The following is a 21,378-nucleotide window of genomic DNA, read 5'->3' on the forward strand; positions in this document are numbered from 1 at the left end:
ACATTCTTTACATCCTAATTTTTACTTTTAATCACTTCTTTCCTTAGAGATTATGTGAAGGGATTATTGATTCCTATACCTCAAACTTTCCTGTGCTAGTACCTGTAGCCCAGGAGTTCACTGACTGAACATATTTCTGGAATCATTCTCCAGAATGAATTCCACACCAGGATACAATGATTTCTTTCTTTCATTTTATTTATTAATTTAAATCCTCACTCAAGGATAAGTTTTTATTGATTTTTAGAGAGAGAGGAAGGGAGAGAGAGCAGGAGGTGGAGAGAGAGAGACATCGATGTGAGAAACATCGATTGGTAGCCTCCCATAGGGGCCCAGACCGGGAAATCAAACCCGCAACCTAGGTACGTGCCCTGAGTGGAGATCGAACCCATAACCTTTGGTGTACGGGACCATGCTCCAACCAACTGAGCCAGCCAGCCAGAGCCATAACCATTTCCTATTTCATAATGGATTTTTTCACTTTTACATGGCGACCTCATAAAAAAGACACATACTTAATGTTAAGAAACATTTGCAATCGTTGCAAATAATTTCCTGTGCCAACCCGTGTACAGCACAGAGGGAAAACTGTCAGCATAAGCCAAGAGTTGGCGAGCAGCGCCCTGCACGGGGCGAGCCTGCGGAAGGAGCGGTCCCTGGGAGCCCTGCCGGCTCAGGAGCCTAGGGACAACGTGCTCCCAGGCAGGGCGAACGCACCTGGCGCTGCGACGGTCACCACCCTGGGCTTCCCTCGGGCGGCTGCCCACCATGCTTCTGCTTCGCCGTGGCTCATCTGAAGCGGCCACTTCCACAAAACACAGTAGCTTCTCATAGTTCACCTGAAAATTAAATATAAGACAGAACATCCTCATTTAAATTACATGTAAGGAAAAGGGGCCTGCCGAAATGAAACGTGTTTGGAATCTTTTACCACGAAGTTTTTAAAGCAGCTTTGAAAATATAAGTATTAGTGCTTTGTACCAAATATTCCTATTATTTTCCCTTCTGGACAAATGGTAAAATTGTACTTCTTGGTTGCCTTGTGGTTGGGTTGGGCCCTGTGACCAGTTCTGGCCAATGAGTTATAAGCAGCAGGGACATGTGTTACTTCTGGGCTGAGGGTTAAACTGGTGACGTGAGACCCTCCAGAGCTCTCTTTTTCCCCCTCTGCTGTATGTCCCCAAATATTCCAGAGTGTCTGCTTCATCAGCCTGGGTTTTGGAGCTAAGGTAATGACAACACTGAGAAGAGCCTGTGGCTAACTCATTATAGAAGAGTAACGTAAATGAAAAATAAACTTTTGTTGTTTTAAGCAACTGAGATGTTGGGCCTATTTGTTACTACACCATAATCTAGCCTCTCGCCCCACACTCTCTCACATCTCTTTATATACTTATTATATATAATATATGCTTCTATTTAGATATATTCTGCAGATACATACAGATTATTTGGGGATATGGCCCTACTTACTAAGCTAAGTGAAAAAATGTAAAAGCTTTTGTATTATTATTATTACATAGGAAAGGAATGTTGTCCACTTCCATTGCTGGGCTGGATGACATCCTAGGGACTGTGGTGGGCAGACAACCCCAGGGCAGTGAGTGGGGAGCAGTGGGGAAAGGAAGCTGGATAGGGCCCCTGATATAAACCAGGTTTCAGACCAGCAAATTTGACTGAACTAAAGATTCATGGAGGTTGTACTAATAAGTTGACATTGTGTTGCTAAATACTTCTCATAAATATGCAACTTATTTTATTTTTGCAGGTTAAAGATGGGCAGGAGAGAGAACTTACATTTATTTGTGTACCTACTAGCTGCTAAGCATGAAACCAGGTAATTGGCATTTCTTATATTACTAAATCCTCAGACTATCCCTATGAGGTTGGCTTGGGCCTGGTTTTCTATCAACACATGCTCACTAATGATTTTCTCATCACTGTTACTTCTTCCTGTTTTAGGGCATTTTCCTCTAGCTCCCTGACTTTGGTTACACTTGGACCATGCTTCATATTCACTCTCAGGTGTGAACTTGGGAAGGGCAAGCAGAGAAAAAGCCCTGTCCTTGTACAGGGGAATCTTGACCTCAGCCCTGGGTCTGTCATTAATTCTCTGGGTGTCCTAAGCAAATTCCTTGACCCCTCTGGGTCTCAGTTTCCTAACCAGTAAATCAATGGTGGTGAGTTATATTTCAAAGATACCTCCCACTCTCTAACTCTCTAGAACTGCCACACATCTTAGTCAAGTTCTCTGTTCTTACCTTGGAGTTTATAGACTGCTCAGCTTGTAAACGGACTTTAGTGCACCCATTATCTTGAATCTGTAACTATCCCATTAGTGTTAGGAGCAGACAATGAAAGTTGGGGAAGGAAAGTCCTTTAAAGAGAAATTAAACAGGGCTAAAAGACCGGAATCTCTTTTCTATTCTGGTCTATTTTGACTAGAGATTTCCACATATGAATACAAATAAGCTTTGTATTTTAGGGGTCAATGGTAAAGTTATTTTTCAAGAAAGAAACTAGTCTTCTATTACTCTGGTGGGTTCAAGTAAAATAAATGAAAGGAATACACATTTGAAATTGCCAGGTGGCCATACCATTTCAGGAGAGCCGCTCTTGGAAAACCTCTGGCAGAGGATCTTGACTGTTGGTAACTGCAGAGGGACTTCATGCTTCAAGAAGAGGTGGCTCAGCTGAGATTGAAGAAGAAATCCTGAAGAGATGGGATCCAGAACTTTCAGCTCTTTTCGAAGCTTATCTAATAAGCCAGATTTCAAAGGATATAACTCAAGTTCTCTTCTGACCAGGGCGAGAAGAAAAGTGTCTTCTTTTGCTGTTCCACTTGGCCTCTGGCCAATATCCTGACACAACAACAACAACAAAAACAAACAAAACAAAAATTAACAGTGCTCTGAGGTAAGATGCTGAAGGCCCTGCAAGGAAGGGGAAGCCTAGTAGGCTGGTATCAGAGCACCCACTTCCAGGCCCAGCCTAGAATAGGGTGTTAGTAATCCCTGAAGGAAGTGTTCAACCTGGGTGTGTTTGTTAGTTTACAGTGCCTCAGGACCTTCTCCTTCAGAAGAGAAGAGGAAGGTCGCTTCAGAGTACATGCCCTGTTAGAAGGCTCCTTAAGGTGTATCATCTGTCTTCTACAAAATAACTTCTGTGATTATATGAGGATTTAGAACAACATATCTTAGAGACCCACAGGATTTGGGAGGAAGAAGGTGGGAAGAATGTGAGAAGTTCAGTTGAGACATTTGAGGTCTTCTGTGAACTCCCCAGGAAACCTCCCTGAAAAGCCAGTTAGACATGTGGAGTCCGGTATCCACCAGTCCATCCTCAGATTGTCATATTATCTACTCCACATCAAAATATACAGCCAACAAATATACCCCTTCATCCACAATAGAAAATAGCTCACCAGCTCTCAGTATACACACACCTCAGGCTGCTCAGAAGCTCCCCTTGCCATCCGATCCAAGGACCAGTCTTTAAGTTTTCTCCTGGGGAGGCCATGGATATAGGACAAGGACTGGTCTCCAGTTGGTACAGAGCTGCAGTGGACAGTTGCCTGGTTGGGAGTTTTGAAGAAACAAAGACAAATGGTAGTAAGTTCAGAAGGGGACAGGGGAGGACAAAGAGGAAGGAAGAGAGAATATGAGTGAGCCAACCAGTGCCTTAAAACATAGTCCCAGTTCCAAATGACCTTAGCCCATGTAGTCATTGGGTCATTGAGTCCTCAGAGAAGAAAGTTTGCCTCAACGTCAACTTCAGCATTATGGAATTAACAAGTGTTTGACAAATATATCAACAATTAGATACCGTTTCATTTGTGTCAGAAAGAAGGTGCCTGGACAAAGAAAAATTAGGTAGAACATAAGGCATTTATAGGCAAATTAGGGTTCTTATTAGAGATAAGGGTATCCTTGGGCTCTTTTAATTAGCAGATTCAGGGAGGGCAGCAAAGGTAATTGAGAGCTTTGTCAAGAATGGACTAGAAGAGATTAAAAGCCCAGAACTATTACATCCCAAGAGCAATGTTATTAAAGGTTACAATAGAATAAATGATGGAATAAGGGTCAGTGATAAAAATCCCATTCCCTCTTGCTGTGGAGTAGGGTGTATTAATCATGTTTTTTATTTTCTGTATTTTATGATGGTTTGACATCTTGGAAGGCCTGGCTGGCTGAAGGAGATTGTCCCTCCCAGGACTAATTCCTAGAGATAGTAAAGAGCTGCCTGCTAACACACTGTTCATATGCAAACCAAGCAGGCCTGAGTTCATATCCCCTACCACCTCCTTCATCTAACCCTCACACACAAAGCCAATATCCCCCTCGCCCCCCCTGAAATCAACCCAGATCCAGATACCAGACAGCTAGAGGTCTATGCCCAAAGCCCCCTGGGTTATTTAAATTAGCCAGTTCTAATCTGTTAACCCTGTCTTGCCTTTCTCGTGGAAACCCCAGAAAGCATAAGTTCTCCAGCTTTGTTCTTTTTCAGGAATGTTTAAGATCTTTAGCAACCCTTAAGTTTCCATATGAATTTTAGGATGGGTTTTTATATTTCTGCAAAAAAGTTATTGGGATTTTAAAAGTGGCTGACAATGTTAACTTTTTCTGCACAAGAATATAACACTCTTATCTATTTTTCAAATCTACTCTTGTGTTTTATATATTTTTCTCATAAAGGTTTGGGCATTTCTTGTTAAATTTATGTCTAGGCATTCGATTTATTTATTTAGTTATTTATTTGCTATTGTAAACTGTGTCTTGCATTTTATCTTCTAACTAGTTTTTGATTATATATAGATACATATAAAGTTTGTTGATATGTGTATATTGATGTTATAACTATTTTATCAAATTATCTTATTTAGTCGTTTTTTCATTAGCTGTTTTGAGATTTTATGTGTTTGATCTTAACATCTAAAAAGAGTTTTTCTGGCCTGGCTGACGTGGTTCTGCAGTTGAGCATCGACCTATGATCCAGGAGATCGCAGTTTGATTCCTGGTCAAGGCACATGCCCTGTTTGTAGGCTTGATCCTCAATAGGGGGCATGCAGGGGGCAGCTGATCAATGACAACTCTCTCATCATTGATGTTTCTATCTCTCTCTCCCTCTTCCTTCCTCTCTCTGAAATTAAAAGATATATTAAAAATTTTTTTTAAAAAGTGCTTTTCTCTTTTTTTCTAATTATGCTTGTAATTGTTTTCTCTTATTTAATTACATTGGCTAATACCTCCAACGTAGTATTAAGAACCAGTGGAAATAATGCATACATTGACTTCTTCCAGATTCAAATGTGAAAGCCTCTAGCATTTCTCCATAAATAAGGTGTTGGCTTTGGGTTATTATATATAGAGAGAATTTTGGAAACAACAATGAATAAGATAAAATCTTATTCTTAGAAGACTTAAAGGCTTATTGAAGGAGATAGACAAGGAAACAACCTATTTTAATAGTATGTCATTGCTATAGGGTTGTGCAAAGATTGATTTAGAAGTACATTAGGAAAGGCATGTACCTCAGTCTTGGTGACCAGACAATGATGCTTCTTGACAGAGCTGATATTTAAGTTGAGATTTAAGTTGAGTAATTAGGATTAAATAAAATGAAGAGAAGAGAATTTCACACACACAAAATATTGGGGAAACTGAAGTTCAGTTTGGTGCAAGGTGGGGGTGGGAGGGAGGTAGAGAATAGAGAAAGTTGAGTAAAAATGGTAAGTCAAGGAGTTTGAATTTTATACTAGGACAATGAGAATTAAACTGTTGTTTTAAATGTTTTAAGTAGGGGTTACACTTGATCTGTGGTTTTGAAGTTCCTCCTAAAAGAGGTAGCATATATATCCCTGCCCCATTAGTATTATGCTTTGCCATGTGGCTTGCTTTGGCCAATGGGAGATTAGTGTATATGACACAAGCAAAGACTTAAAATGCACTTATGGTTGAGTCTGTCCCCTTGAAATGTTTCCATTACCAGGAGAAGAACTTGCCTTGAAGAGCCCACTGATTCAGACCAATAAGGAAAATACAGAGCAGACCTGAACCAAATTTGCAGTCTGGAGCCAAGCCTAGGAAAGTCTAAGTGAAATAAGAAAATGCTGTGTTAGCTCACATCTGCAGATGTGAGCATAAATTATTATAATTACAAACCACTGAGTGTTGGGGTAATTTGTTACACAGAAGTATTATAATAGCTGACTAATACAGAGAGGGAAGCATAGAAAAGGAAAGCCAGTTTGAAGATAATTAAAATCTCCCTGCTGAGGTAGAATGGTGGTCTGACTAGAATGATGGCAGAGAAAACACAAGTAAGAGGGTAGTTTTGAGGGGCAAAAAGGAAGCAGAATTTAAAGGGCTCAGTGATTAGCTGGATATCAGAGTTAGGGAGAGAGAGGAAGAAAGCAGGCACAGGTTTCTTGCTGGTGCAACTGGGAAAACTGTGAAGCCGTTCTGTGAGACAAACCATAAGAAGAAGAGCAAGACTGAAGGTTCTGCTTGGAAAATGTTGAATCTGAGCCACCAGTGCACAGTCAAGTGGAAGTGTCCTTGACATTTGTCTGTTCATCTATTAAACGAGAATAACATCCCTTGCTGCTACCTACCCCACAGGGCGATTGTGCAGGAAAAGCATGATAAAACAAGCAAAGGGGTTTGGGGAAAAAAATACCACCAATCAACTGGGATAATTATTAAAATGAAAGTACTAATGCTTTCATTTTCTTGCTGCCAGATACAAAAAGCACACTCCAATTTTATTCTTGAAACCATGCTACTGAGTTTGTTGTTAGTCACATATTCTTATTTTCTGAGAAGGCAGAGCTGATGATTCTGAGAAATAATGTAAACAACATATATATTTTCAAAGCCACATAGGAGCAGAATTTGGAGACAAAAAAGATCCTACGGGTTGGTGATGAGAAGAGCCAGGCGCCACTTGTGAGACCTTGAACTAATCATGAAGCTCCCTGGGCCTTTCATTCTTCATTTGCGAAATGAAGGTTTGTCCTTGTTGATTTCTAAGGTATCTTACTGTTCTCACACACATGGACTGATGGATTCACTTAACATTTTCTGCTTGCTTTATCTCCTAGTAATCATACTCTTCAAACTGGATCTGTAATTTAGAAATGAGCTTCACACATGCCCATCCTCACCCACCTTAGCTCCATCTTTATCAGCAACCCCTCCTTTGGAGCACATTCAGCCAGTCCAGGTCGTCTGTTACATATCAGGCAGGAAGGGTTATTTTCATCTGTGTGCGAGGCATGAGGATCTAGAAGGAGTTCTGATCGGTTTGTTTTTTTCACTGAGGCATGATTCCACTTACCACTTGTCAAGGTGGTAATGAGGGTCTCTGCACCAGGCAACTGTGGCTGCCATCTGGCAGGCCAGCGCCACACACTCGGAGACAGAACCAATTAGGCCCACACCTCCCACGGGGCCTTCCTGCTTTTGATGGTTGAGCGTTACTCCTACTGAGCCTCCCACAAGTAACCTCGTTGATGTTTTGTGGGGGGGAGGGGCACCTCCTCTCCCTCTGGCGCTACGGAGCTAGCAAAGAGTCCAGATTATGGAGGTCCCTGAACGGCTCACCCAATGAACATGCTGCCCATCAGAATGGCTAATGCAGGGTCTGTTCCAGCAATGGGCAGCTCACTGTGATAGAGGGAGTGTCAAGAAGCAACTTTCCATTTAGAAGAGAAAACTAGAAATAACTTCGATTCCAATGATAAGGAATTAGTTAAATGAGCCATGGTATATCCCTATAAAGGAATGAATGCAGTCTGGTGATTAAGGACCTAGAACCTGGGCTTCAACGGTGGCTCTGCCACTTGTCAGTCTTATGACCTGGACAAAGCACTTGAACTTTGTTTCTCAGTTCCTTCACCTACGAACTGAAGATAATAAGTGTTCCTACCTCATTGGGTGCTTGAGAGTAGAGAGTTAGTTAATGTATGTAAAGAGCTTAGAATAGCTCCTGGCACAGAGTAAATGCTATTTAAGTGTTCATTCCGAGTATGACTCACAGAGCCATTAAAGAGGATGCTTAGGATGAATTTTTTGAAGCTGGGGCAGAATTCTTGCTATGAAGTGAAACAAACAGGATAACAGAGAGAATATACATCATGATTCTCACTCTATCTATGCATGGAGGAAAGAGAGGAAGAACTACACTACTGTTTGTTTTGTTTTCAGTTGTATTTTATTTTCTTCTTAATTATATTTTCCTTGCACTTTCTAAAATTTCTACATGGGCATGTAATATTTTATAATAAGAAAGATCAATATTAAGAAGTGAAAAGAAGAGAAGAAAACCTTGGTAAACATCTTGTCTGCACACTTAGGAGTCTCAGTTTTATCATCAATACCATAGTGATAGACACGACCTCACAGGTTAATTCCAAGGAGCAAATAATAAAATTTACCTGAAAGTGATCAGGCAATAATAAAGTGTTTTATAACTATAATAGCCTTACCAAGGTCATCCTTGGGAAGCAACAACAGCAAATATATTAATGCCAGAGTCAAAATTAGGTAAAAACTCAGAAGTCTTTAGAAGTTCACAATGGATTATTTCACCTCTGCAGGGTCTGCTCCTGCCAAGTCCTAAATTCAAGGACTCATGATGAGAAAGCCAAACACATTAACTGGGGATTCAGAAGCCAGAGTTCTGACATAGGCTGTGCCACTGACATTTTGGGCAAGTCACTTTTATTTCTGGACCCCACTGTTCAAGTAGACATTGTAGAGTATGGCCTGAGGCCCACTAGTGGGCAGTTAACTACTCCAAATTACAATTTCTTTCCGAGTTCTTATCAACAAAAGTCACAAATCCATAGGCTTTTATTTTATATAACTAAAAACTAGCTTGTATCTGGATGATTTAGCAGGGGCTATTAAAATTATAAACTAAAAATAGTTATGTTATCGTGTACTGCAGATTCTCAGTATTTTACTAAAATATCTGCCTGTCAATGCTTGGCAGCTCTGCAAAACTCCTACTCTATGTATCCATTTAATTGCCATTTCAGCAATTTTTGGAAATGGTACTTTGTTATCAATGAATTGCTAGTTTTGTCTTGATTTGGATCCAATTTTCAATTGCTGCTATTCTTGTTTTTTAATTACAAATTACTAATCACTTAGATTCATCATTATCAAGTTAGTCTGTTGTGGATTGTTTGGCTGATTCTTAACAGAGTGCAGTGATATAGCTTTCTATCCAGATAGTTTTGGGCTCATAATTTTTTGATATCTAGATATGGTTGCACTGGATTTTTGAAAGAAAATGATCTCTCCCTGTAATGTTAAAGAAGACAGACAGCCCCCACCTTCCAACCTACCCCAAATTTGCATGGACAGTGATAATGATCACTATGTGTCCCTCAGTGAGTGAGCCACAGACAGAGTAGGTTGACCAACTCAATCGGTGGTCAACAAATATGCAATATACACAATAACCTCAAAATTCACTTTGAGAATGAAAAAATTTGTTTTAATTCTATCTAACGCAAAATATATTAATTACCATTAGTACACGTGTGTGTTAGTATGAATCTATGTTTCTATCGTAACTCTGAATTTTCCTGACTAGTCAATTACCAAGAAGAATTCAGGTTTTTGTCACTCACGTTGTCATCCAGAAATCTGCTTCCGAGCGCTCCTGTTGGGAGCTTGTGGTTGTTCTCTGGCTCCTGCTTGTTCTCCGGGTGCTTGCTCTCTGCCACATCATCTGGGCCGTGATCGATTTGATGATCAGTGGCATTGCTAGGCGCTGGGCGGTCTCTGCTCACCTGCCTTGCATTACCAGGCACAGATTTCTGGAATACTCTTTGAGCTTCTGCCTTCGGGTTCTCATTCTCGTTGCTGTGAAGAAAGGTTTGGCACTTTGTCACTCACGGGGCAGATTCGCGTGCGCCAGGCTGGCATGAGAAAAGGAAGATGCTTGGTGCTGCGAGTGGTGGTAGCCCGGCGTGAGGGAACAAAGAAGTCAATGTTGGTTACTTGTCTGCTGGTCATTTACCATAGACGGGCCATGTCGTTATTTCTTAGGCTTTATTTTCCCCTGCCCTCTTCCTCATACTCATCAAGATCACCTGTCCATCTGCTCCAAAACTCTTACTGTTCGTGCTGGCAGTGTCGAGAGCGACCCTATAGGTGATCACGTATCTTGCTTACAAGTCTCAGAGGCGCGCTGGGTGTTTGTGACCAGGAAAGGAGGGGGTCAGGGCAGCTCGCCAGCCCAGCTCTGCTCCATGTCCGTCCTCAGCGCCTCCCCTGGGGCTTCTTTTTCCCTCGTTAGTCCCCCATCGAAGCTTAATATTACATAGGGAAAAGGAAAGGAACCTCAAGACCCTGTAGGAATGATTCAAAGAAATGCAAATAATAAACTTAAAAAATTATTCAACGTTGTCTCATTACTAAAGACTTACAAGTCAAAAAAATTACCAGAATTTAAGCCTAAGTTTATCTGATTGCACCTAAGTTCCTCCTGCCTGCAGAAGGGTCAGGAGAGGGTCCGTGGAAGTTTGGGAGTACCCGAGGGGCAGGAAGGGGAGGAGGGGCAGCCAAGCGGGTAGTGCAGGGTTCAGACACAGAACTGGGCGCGGGGCAGAGCGAGCGCGTCCAGATCAAGTCAAGGGATAAATCATCTTTGCTCTAATCTCCTTCAAAATATTTTTGTGGGCAGTATCAGGACAGAATTGCCTGAGAAATGTGACATGTATCTGCCTGTCTGTCAAAACAGCCACAGTAGATGTAAAGCCAAAAATAATCTGTTAAATCTGTTCAAAGTAAAAGCTGTTTTTTTAAAAAAGAACATACATAGCAGTTTAAAATTATCATGAAAATGACTCCCCAGCTGAGAAACGTGATGTGTCTGTTGTTAGCACAAACATTTCGTCAACATACGTTGGTTATTACGCTGCTTACAAACTCACAGTTCTTTCTTCTGTGCCTGTGTGCTATCTACCTGCAGTACTGAAAATAGAAATCTGCCATTTCAGTAGAATAAAAAAAGGCCATCAATACTATCAAGACACAGCTAGCTTCCTCATAGGTACTTCTGACCTCAGCTGCTGCTCTCAGGGACACAGTGGAGAGTTTCGGGTCATCTGGGAGCTACAGCGATTAAGGAGGATCATTGTATTGCTGACTGATAAGTAAATGTGGAGAAAACTACCCAGTTGTTCCCTCTCTCACACTGGGCTCTTCCTGCAAACCAGCTCTTTAGTGCTACTTTCTGCTCCAGCTCAGAGACTCAGGGTTAGAAAGGAACATTGCAAAGGCGGCTAGAAGCATCGCCTGCCCAAAGCAATGCGGAGATTCCCCCATCGGCCCCACCTCCCATGTAACTCCAACTCACCAGCTCTCACATTTGATTTGGATCACATCCCGCCGAGAACATCGCATCTCAAATGGAGGACCCAAGGGGCTCAGCGAAAAGGTCACCAGATGCCATCTTAAAGGTCTGCCAGCCTTGGCAGCCACTCAGCACCACCAATTTTCCAACTGTGCGCTATCTAACAGGCCCCAAGCCCTCCAGAGAAGACGGCCCAGAGTGTGCCAAGGCAGTGAATGGGGATCTAATTCCCAGTAAATGAAAGCAAGTTCTTATTTGGAAGTAATAACAGATAATCAATGCAACCAGAATTTTTTTTTTAAAAAAACAACAACAAAATAAAAAATAAAGTGGGACTTGGGAAGGAGTGCAACTGAGAATCTCACCAAACTCCACGGGGAAGCTGTAATGTGAAGCCTGTGCTAATGTAGCAAATGTTATTGTGATGAAGCATGAGGGGTTTTCTTCTTCTTTTTTTAAATTCCATGAAGCCATATTGTGTATTATTATCATAGAAATTTATTCTGCAGAAAGAATTTTAAAATACTTTAACACCCAAGCCTATGCCTGAATCAGTTTTTTCTTTGTCATTGTAACTATACAAGTTAACATTTCTAAATGCTTATTTTTGTGTCAGCTGTCACATATAAATTTACATACATTCTCTCACGCTATACTAATAATCTTGAAAAATAGGTATTATTATTACCATTGTACAGATGAAGAAACAGATGATCAGAGAGATTAACTGCCCAACATCACCTTGCTAGTCAGTACAGATCTAGGACTCATGCCCAGGCTCCAGAGCATATGCTCCTTCTTCCCCTACATTACTTCTCAATTCTACGCTCATCATTTATAGACTGTCTGTTTTAAACAACAGGACTGTGCTTTTCTTTTAAAATGTTAATAAAAAATACCATATATAAAGGCATCTAGTTCACCTTTCCACCTAGACCTAAAGTCCCTCTACAGGACCCCTAAGTGGCTGTTGTTCAGCTTTGATTTGTAACCTTCCCAGGGACAAGTAATTCAATGCATTTTCAAAGTTACTCCCAAAATAACCCATTTCTTTCTTTATAACATTGAGTCAAACTCTGACATCAATGAAAATAACCAAATTTACTTTAAATGGCATTTGCACTACACTATTTCACAGACTAAAAACGATTTCTCAAATTAAGTGCATTTTGGCCGCAAAATTAGCAACCAATTCGATCAACAGTTGTTCTTTGGTATAATGTACTTTTAACTTATAGAAAGTGATATCCCAACAACCCTACTCTCGTGCGAACTTCTTGCTTCCCTTCTATGCAGTTTGACACCATTAGTTCTGTTCACACCATGGGTGTCTTCTCTCTGACTTGTCTTTGAGTTACACATTGCTGCCTTCTTAGTCGAGGTTGTAGTGGCATCCAATCCACTTATTGTCTTCAGGCTGTGTTGTCTTAAACTTTATAAAAATAGGTGATAACCGAAAAAATAAAGTATATTAAAAGAGATATGGGACCCTAAAGGAGTTTCAAATCAACTCTTCTTAAAGGGGAGGAAAATGACTCCATGAAGTAATTAAGTCTAAAATAGCAGGTGAGGGAGAAAATAAGAGGTGGAAAAACATTACAGATGGGGTAAAGGGCTTACTCTTGTAGGAAATGATATTAATTCCCAACCATTGAATCTCAGACCACCTGAGGTGGGTCACATTCATGCAGGGCACTGGATGACAAAACAGATACTTTGATGACTCTGAAATTATTAAATTGGAATCAAATAGGACAAGAAAATCTGTATTCCTGGCAAACATCTCAGATGATTCCTATGTACACTAAAGTTTGAGAAGTAACAGCATAGAGAATCAAAAAAGGAAGGTTTTAGTCTGTAATTGTGCAAAATTTACCCATAATTTCAGGCAATATAGCACTGATTTTGAATCCTAGCCCTAAATATAACTTGTGTGACTTTTGGCAAATTACTTCTCATCTCTGATTTTCAGTCTCTTATCTGTAAGATTAGAAAAATAATACTCATCAAGACAACATGTATAAAATATTTAGCACTGAGTGTTGTGCTCAGTCAGCCCTTGACAAGTAGTAATTTTACATTAGTCATAAGTTAAAGTGCTGTCTCCTTTATCAAAACCTCCCTATCACCCAGGTACAGAAAGGATGCTCTTTCCCTTGGATGCCCAAAACTTTATTGATAGACAAAACTAACGTGCAAAAGATCAAAGTTTTATAGTACATAGGAACTGAGGAAAATCTATTTAAGTAGATAAAAAGAGAATATTTAATATAATCTATCTGACTAAGAACAGTAAACACTAGTTCTAGAAATCACCCACTTTAAAAAACAAACCAGAGTAGTTAAGATTAAAAATCTGATGTGATAAAGCACAATTCTTCAGAATCTTTAATTTTACAGAAAAAAACCCCCAACAACAAGGCATCATCACAATATCCTCAGGTGGATTATACCCAGGAGCTTTGCAGACTGTGCTGCTTTTAAATCTCTGAGCCAACCTTCATCAGCTTGAAATTTAACATCTTTTGCACTTGCATTGTCCCCTGTTTTGCTTTTGCAAGCCTAAGCAAAATGATCGTGCAAATGCCTGGCCTCTTCACCAATTATCTCAGTGCTTTAAGGCACAGTTTCTGAGCCGGGTCTTCTGTCCACACTGTGAGAGGATGCGGCACAAGCGGTTCTCCTCTCTCCGAGCCACCCCCTAGATACATACATATGGTCTAAGGGAACGGGAGCAATCATTTTTGCTATGTTATTTTCTTTAATTAGGTTGAACTAAATCAAGGGTATGTAAAGAAATCATGGGTTTAAAAAATGTACTATAGTGAAGGGGAAGAGGGCTGAATAGAGAGAGCACTGGATTTTTAGGGCAGCGAAACTGCTCTGTATGACACCGTAATGATGGGCACAGGTCCTGATACATTCGTCCAAACCCACAGAATGTACCAGACCGAGGGTCAGGCTGAAGGTCAGTTATAGACTTTGAGTGATTACGTTGTGTCCATCTAGGTTCATCAATTTGAACAAATGTACCATTGTGGTGGGGAGGTTGGTTACGGGCATGTGTAGGGAGAGTAGTACACGTGGTATCTCTGTACCTGACCCTTAAGTTTGTTGTAAGTGTAAAACCGCTCTGAAAGATCAAGTCCTAAAAAAGCATACTATACAAATATAAATCTGTTCTTCCTCAAAATGATCAGTTGTTAAACTAAATGTGGCAAGGTGTGTTAGCCTTAGAGAAATTTTCCACATATGGACACAGGAACTTTTGTTTTGCTTTGCTTTTAAACCAAACCAGAATTATACAGTTTTGTAATCATTTTTTTTAAAAAAAACTCCAGTCAATAATATAATGAGATAGTTTTACACATTAATACTTATATCTCTACAAGAACATTTTAAATGTCTAAGTGGTATTTCATTGTATGCATATGCAAGGGCTTATTTAACTAGTCCTATAATGTTGAATCTTTATTTCTCCCCAACTTTTACCTATGTACACATTGCTGCCCTGCTGGATTTGCTTCACCAACACTGGCTTCCTTGCGACTTTTTAAACACAAAAGAGGCTTCCTTTTGTCTGTTCCCTCAGCCCGCAATGCTCTTTTTCAGATGTCTGCATGGTTTACCCTCTGTGTAGAGCCAAGGGGCATGAGGATGGTGGTGAACACCTGTGGGGTCATTTGGTACAGGCTGGACCTCCCGGGCAGGAAAGCAGCAGCTACATGGGTGCCCTGATCTCTGGCCACTGTGCTCCCAGAAAGAGATGTTGTCCCACTTTTTATAAAGCAAGCATAAGGCAGCCTTGTGCAAAAAGATCCGCTTGGGTTCCAGGTGGTTGACTTAGGTGCTGTTTGTAGCAGTTGCCAGGAAAGTCAGATGCCTACTAATTGGAGAACCCAGGGCCTATAGAAAGTTGCAGTCTCTTCTGAGGCAGGAGAGGGAAGAAACTGCTTGTTTTATGGAAAGCTGGAATCTAGTGAGCATGCCCACTGGGATGATGTTGGGCCAGTCTTAGCCAGCTCACTGCTAGCTAACCATGGATAATTCTCGTTGGATAACTCTGGCTCTTACCTCCACAGTCTCAGTTCCAATGTCACTTCTGCACAGAGGCCTTCTAGGAGCACCTTTTGAGATTTGATAAACCTCGATGATGCTCCTTTATTTTTGCTCATTGCACTGTCCCCACTGGAACGGTCATTGTTTAGGTTCGTTACGTTTCTTATCACTAGAACTCTGGATACACTGCTGTATCCGCAAGTCTTGGCACTCAGTTAGTGCTCAATTAACATCTGTGGAACGAACGTTGATGGAATTCCATATATGCATTAATTTCTACATGTGTTAATGTTAACACTTTCAAAAAGTTCAAGAAAGTAAAAATAATGTATTAATATGAAGGGCTCTGAGGGATTAAAAAATGATAAGATATGGGCTGTAGGAGAGTCACATGGGAAAATGTAAGAATTTTATATTTCTTGGCTATAAATAGTAATGTACCTATTGAAAATATTTGCTACCTTTCCCCATAAAATCTCGTGGTCAGCTTCCCCTGTACTTAACAATGCTGTACCAACAGCAATGTAACTATGGAATGAAGTGCTTTGGGTCACTGATTCTTGGCACTGGAAAGGACTATAGAGGCCAATTTTAGTCACTGGAAGTATCATACTCACAGGACTTTCTTTTTTAAAAAATATATCTTTGTTGATTTTAGAGAGAGGAAGGGAGAGGGAGAGAGGGATAGAAACATCAATGATGAGAGAGTCATTGATCGGCTGCCTCCTGCATGACCCCGACTGGGGATCGAGCCCGCAACCCGGGCATGTGCCCTGACCAGGAATCGAACCCTGATCACCTGGAGCCTAGGTCGATGCTCAACCGCTGAGCCACGCCTGGCTGGGCAGGGCTTTCTTGAAATAAACCCAATTCCTCTTTTAGTTAACAACTCAATCCCCAGATTCAATAAATGTTCCCTTAGGCCACATTTCACACCCTGGATCATCTATAATGCCAAACCTTCAATGTCCACACCTTTAGGGTGCCAAGGTTCCTCCTAAAATGTGACATCCAGAACTAAGCATGCTACCCCACAGCTGACATGTCCAGGTCTGAGTACAGTGGGCCTCCCGCACTCCTCTGTCTGGACCCGTTCTGCCAGTGACGAGCCCTGACACAAGTGTAAAGGGGAAATAGCCCGTTTTATCCTGTCCTCTCTCTTACTACTGCGTGCTTTTGGTCATGAAACGTGTGGGGTTTTCCCCACGCCAAGCAATTCTCCCACCCCAGCTCTGTGTCCTAGCAATTCAATTCAATTCTGACAGCACCCACATGGAGTTACTGCAGACCCCACAGGTTAGGGGCTTGGTCCTGCAAGCCTGCCCGCCTCCTCCTGATGTCGATCCCAAGCCCAGGTTATTACCTGTGTCTCTGGCAGATGGGCAATAGCTCACCGTTCCCCTAAGTCCCTCCTCCAGTTTGATTAATTTGCTAGAGTGGCTCATAGAACTCGGGGAAACCATTTACTTACTAGATCACTGGTTTATTTTAGACCGATATAACTCAGCCGCAGTCAGATGGAAGAGATGCATAGGGCAAGGTGTGTGGGAAGAGTCATGGAACTTCCATGACCTCTCCAAGAACACTGTCCTCCCAGCACAGAGAAGGTTCAGCAATCTGGAAGTTCTCTAAACCTCCTATTCTTTCAGGATTTTTTATGGAGGCTTTATCTCATAATTATGATCAATCGTTAACTCAGTCTCCAGCCCCTCTCCCCTTCTGGGAGAATGGGAATGGGGTGGGGCTAAAAGTTCCAAGCTTTTAATCATGGCCTGGTCTTTCTGGTGACAAGCCAGAAACTATCTAGGAATGCACTGAGAGTGTCCTCATTAAAGCAAAAGACATCCCATCACCCAGGAAATTTCAGGGGACTTAGGAGCTCTGTATCAGGAACCAGGGTCAAAGACCAAACATTAGAACGAAAAAATGCTCCTAGTACTCTTATCTCTTAGAAAATTGCAAAAGCTTCATGCCAACAACTGGGAGCAGAGATCAATATATATATTTTCTAATATTTCACATCAAGAAAAATCCAAATATTTATTCCATATAATCATTTACATGTACTCTTAACAAAAGACAGACTTTGCATATATCTCTGTTTATTTCATCTTGTTTCAGCTCATGTTCCTGCCAAGGCTTCCCAGCATTCTACTACCTACATGTTTACTGAAGTGATTTGTCAGTCTCCCTTCAATAGTGGATTAAAGAATGTTGACTAAGAACAGGGTCACACAGAAATCCTCTCCACCTCCTTAACTCCAACGAGTAGTGTTTACATCAATTGTTCAATCACCATGTTGGTACGTCACCTATCTTAATACTATCCATCCAGAATTATCTGCCTTATTTCAAGTCTTTGTGATAGAGGTATGCTTAATGACTCACTGAAATTAACAAACACTATGTATTCATCATTCCTTTCATTTGGGCTGCAATAAAGAGAATGAGACCAGTTTGACATAATCTGTTTTTAGTCAACATGTACCAACCCTTAGTAACCACAACTTTTGTGTTTTGTTTTCACAACTAATATATTTAATTCTTTGACCTGCAATTTGCTAGGGACTGTTTACAGTCTTAAGCTCTGTGGTTCTATTCCCTACTTTTTTCTCCTCCTAGAAAAGGAGAATATTGTCCTCCTGTTACCTGGCATATCTTCTTGATGAGTTATCAAAGATTATGCATCAGGGATCCATAGTAACATCTGTATGCTATTTTAGCAACATGGGTCTTTAGACTTGGATTTAAAGCAACTAAGTATTGCCTTTCTAGATATTTACTTTTCTTGGTGTTTATTGTGCTCTAATTTGTTTATCAGGCTTTCAATATGTACAAGACTTTGTACTCAGTACTAAGGGTACAGTTGTGCACATAGAAGTTACAGTTAAATGGGGGAGATAGAAATGCATAGGAAATTGCCATAGAGTGTCACAAATCCCTAAGGGGGTTATGGGAGTCTATAGGGGGAGGGGGCAGGCAAATCTGGGGCTGATGTGATAACACCTGGTTAGACTTATATTTAAGAAAGATGATACTGGCAGTACTTAAGAACTGGGCTTCACTGTAATGTTGTGTAGGAGTCACCTGCCTTAGTATGTCTGAAGAGGGGCCTGAGAGTCTTCGTTTCTAAGAAGGTCCCAGGTGAGGTCGATGGAGGTGGCTCATGGACTACACTTTGAGGAGCAAGGCTTTAGAGACTGGATTAGAGAATGCGAAGTGTAGAGGGAAGGAGCTGCACTGAAATGCTGGTGTAGTGATCTAGGAGGAAAGTGATGATGACACCAATGAGGGGACACTGTTTCACTCTTTGAAGCCTATAAATTGGTCTCCTTTGTAAAAAATAGGTAAGTAGGTATTATTTTACTTTCACCTGTCAATAATTTTACTGGCTAAATTACAGAAAGAGGGAGGGAACTCAATTGCCATCTAAGTTCTTAATAACTGACCTCACTTTAAGCCCATCAAGGCCTTAGTTGTCTCATCTCACCTGTAAAATTGAAGACTGGGTTGTTAAGGGTTGAGTTGTATACTTCCCAGAATTTATATGTTGAAGTCTTAACTCTCAGCATCTTTAGAATGTGTGTGACTTTATTTGGAAATAGGGCAATGGCAGATGTAATTAGTTAAGATGATGTCATGCTGGAGTAGAATGGATCTCTAATCCAATTGACTAGTGTCTTTATAAAAAGATGAAATTTGGAGACAGAGATTCTGAGTTTAAAGAATAAACAGGAAAAGTAAAAGACACCTTCTTCTAAGACAAAGGGAATTTTTCCCTATTTAAAAGGACAAGTATCTTTCCCCTACGCACCTGTTTAGGAACATATTAGACTCCTGGAAAAAAGAAGGAGTTTGGGATAAAAGAAGCCAAACAAATAACCTCAGGAATGGAATTAACAGAGTAAGTAATATTACTTTCTGGATAGGAGAACTCAATAGGGAGTACACACTGATCTTATTTACTTTTCTTGACAATAACTGGCATTTGACAGGAGATCTTACAATAATTCCAGTGTCTCAGTTTCCTCACCTACAAAACAAAGGTAATGTGCCTCCTAGGCATAGAGTATAAAAGGAATGGAAACATTTCAGAGAAAAAGATTTGATTTTTTCATTAAATGTCTTGTATCCATGGAAAGGTTTGCTTCAATGATAATAGCAGAACCATTTATTAAGTATGTTGAATATACTATTAGGAGCTGAAATGGTGTTTTGCATATTTTTCTCATTGGCTCCTCACAACAACCCTACTAGATAGATGTGTTTTTCCCTCCACTTGATAGATGTAGAATCTGAGGCCAGAGCTATTTAACTTTCTCAATGTCAAAAGGCCAGCAAGGAACAGAGCCAAGATTCAGTCTCATCTCTCAGCTCTGTAGGGATCCCAACTGAAGTTCTGCAAAGCTCACTTCTTGTGCTAGGGTAGACATTAGTAACTGATTATAGCACTCACTTTGGAATCTCTTGGGGCTGACAATACTGATGGTGGGGAGGTAAAACCAATTTGCCCTTCTAAAGCCTATACTCCACAACAGTGGACCCGATGGCCCTTTCTAAAGCCTATGCTCCATCAGAGGGTTCTATCTTTAGAGATTCTGATTCATTAGATCTTGGGTTGGACCCCAAATCTTTACTTTAAAGGCTTCTCCAGGTGATTCTGATGATAGCCAGATTTTGTGTCCACTGCTTTCTGCACCTATGTTGAGCGAGGACGGATCTTTTTTCTGTTTGTCTACTTGTTTGGTCTATGGGTTTCTGAAATAGAGGAAAGGACTAGAAATCATCTTAGTAGGGAAAGGCAATTATTGACTAGCTACTGTTTATGGAGTGACTACAAGATAAAAGGTGGGTCTAGTACCTTCTTTTTCTCTGGTGAACCACCACAGCTCCAGAAGGAAGAGCTAGTCATACTGTTCTGTGCCAAACGTCTAGTTAATTTTAGAAATATATGAGTATACTCCCTTAACTGTGACTGTGATGACCTTGGAAGGGAAGAAAGACCTTAGTTATGCTCTGAGAAGTCCCTGCTTGGAGGAGTATAGAATAAGAAGAAGTGAAATCTTACAATTTATAATTTATTATTAACCACACTCCTTTAATTCATAGCAAATTGACTAACGACCTCCCCCCAATTACTATATGTGGTAGATTACAAACCTGATGAAGAGAAGCAGCAGTACTCCATTAATATTTATAAATGTCTAAATGCTTATATTTCCCATCTATTTGGAAAATCAGCCCAAGTAATTAAGGAATATGGGGAATTATAAAGATGAAAAATATTAGGAAAACAGTGTGCATAGAAGTTATCAACACGATTTTACTTTTACTGTTACTTCTTAATGACTTAATTTTCCATGAACGGCATTGTTAAAATGTAAATTTCTAGATTAAAAAAAACAGAATTTAATTATCATCCAGGCAAAACAGATATTTTTCAAACAGTAAACTTACATCTTGGGCTTCTCCAGGAGGTACCGAAAGTGTTTACTTCCGATGATTTTCACCACCATTTCAGGCATTGCATCTGATCCACGGGGAGTCTTCCACACTGAAGACATGATTCTTCTCAAAAGCCCTTAAATTCCTGGGGGTGGGAAATAAGTAAATCTCTCCTCTTGACTTTCCAGTAGGAAATTATAGCACCCTTTCCAATAACAACAATAATTAGAATAGTGGGTCAAGTGCTTTAATTGTATTATCTCACCTAAAACCCCCATAAAGATGTGAGTAAAACACTCTTAATTACTTTTATCATTCTGGTTTTACAGTTGAGGGAACAGGCATAATCCAGGCATATAACTAACTCAATATCACACAACCAGTAACTAGCAAAGTTGGGACTCCCTCCTAAGAGGTCCGCACAATTGGTCTACTGAGCCATTTGGTGACTCTACTTTCCTGATATCATCAGGTGGCATTCTTGTGAGGTCAGAGTGGTAA

At 40.6% G+C, this 21,378-nt stretch overlaps 1 protein-coding gene across 1 annotated transcript in view; it reads right to left on the reverse strand.

Moving 5' to 3' along the window:
* The window catches only part of C9H1orf87 (chromosome 9 C1orf87 homolog), a 52,709-nt gene extending 31,713 nt beyond the window's left edge, over positions 1 to 20,996 (reverse strand). Inside the window, exons 1-5 of the mRNA XM_016205896.2 lie at positions 20,890 to 20,996; positions 9,644 to 9,878; positions 3,446 to 3,574; positions 2,598 to 2,861; positions 718 to 839 (exon numbers count right to left, since the gene is read on the reverse strand). Coding sequence (XP_016061382.2) covers positions 718 to 839; positions 2,598 to 2,861; positions 3,446 to 3,574; positions 9,644 to 9,878; positions 20,890 to 20,996 — 857 coding nt within the window. The remainder of the gene's footprint in view (positions 1 to 717; positions 840 to 2,597; positions 2,862 to 3,445; positions 3,575 to 9,643; positions 9,879 to 20,889) is intronic.
* Positions 20,997 to 21,378: the final 382 nt, after the last annotated feature.

This window comes from Miniopterus natalensis, chromosome 9 (genome assembly GCF_054644295.1).
Source record: "Miniopterus natalensis isolate mMinNat1 chromosome 9, mMinNat1.hap1, whole genome shotgun sequence".
NCBI lineage: Eukaryota > Metazoa > Chordata > Mammalia > Chiroptera > Miniopteridae > Miniopterus > Miniopterus natalensis.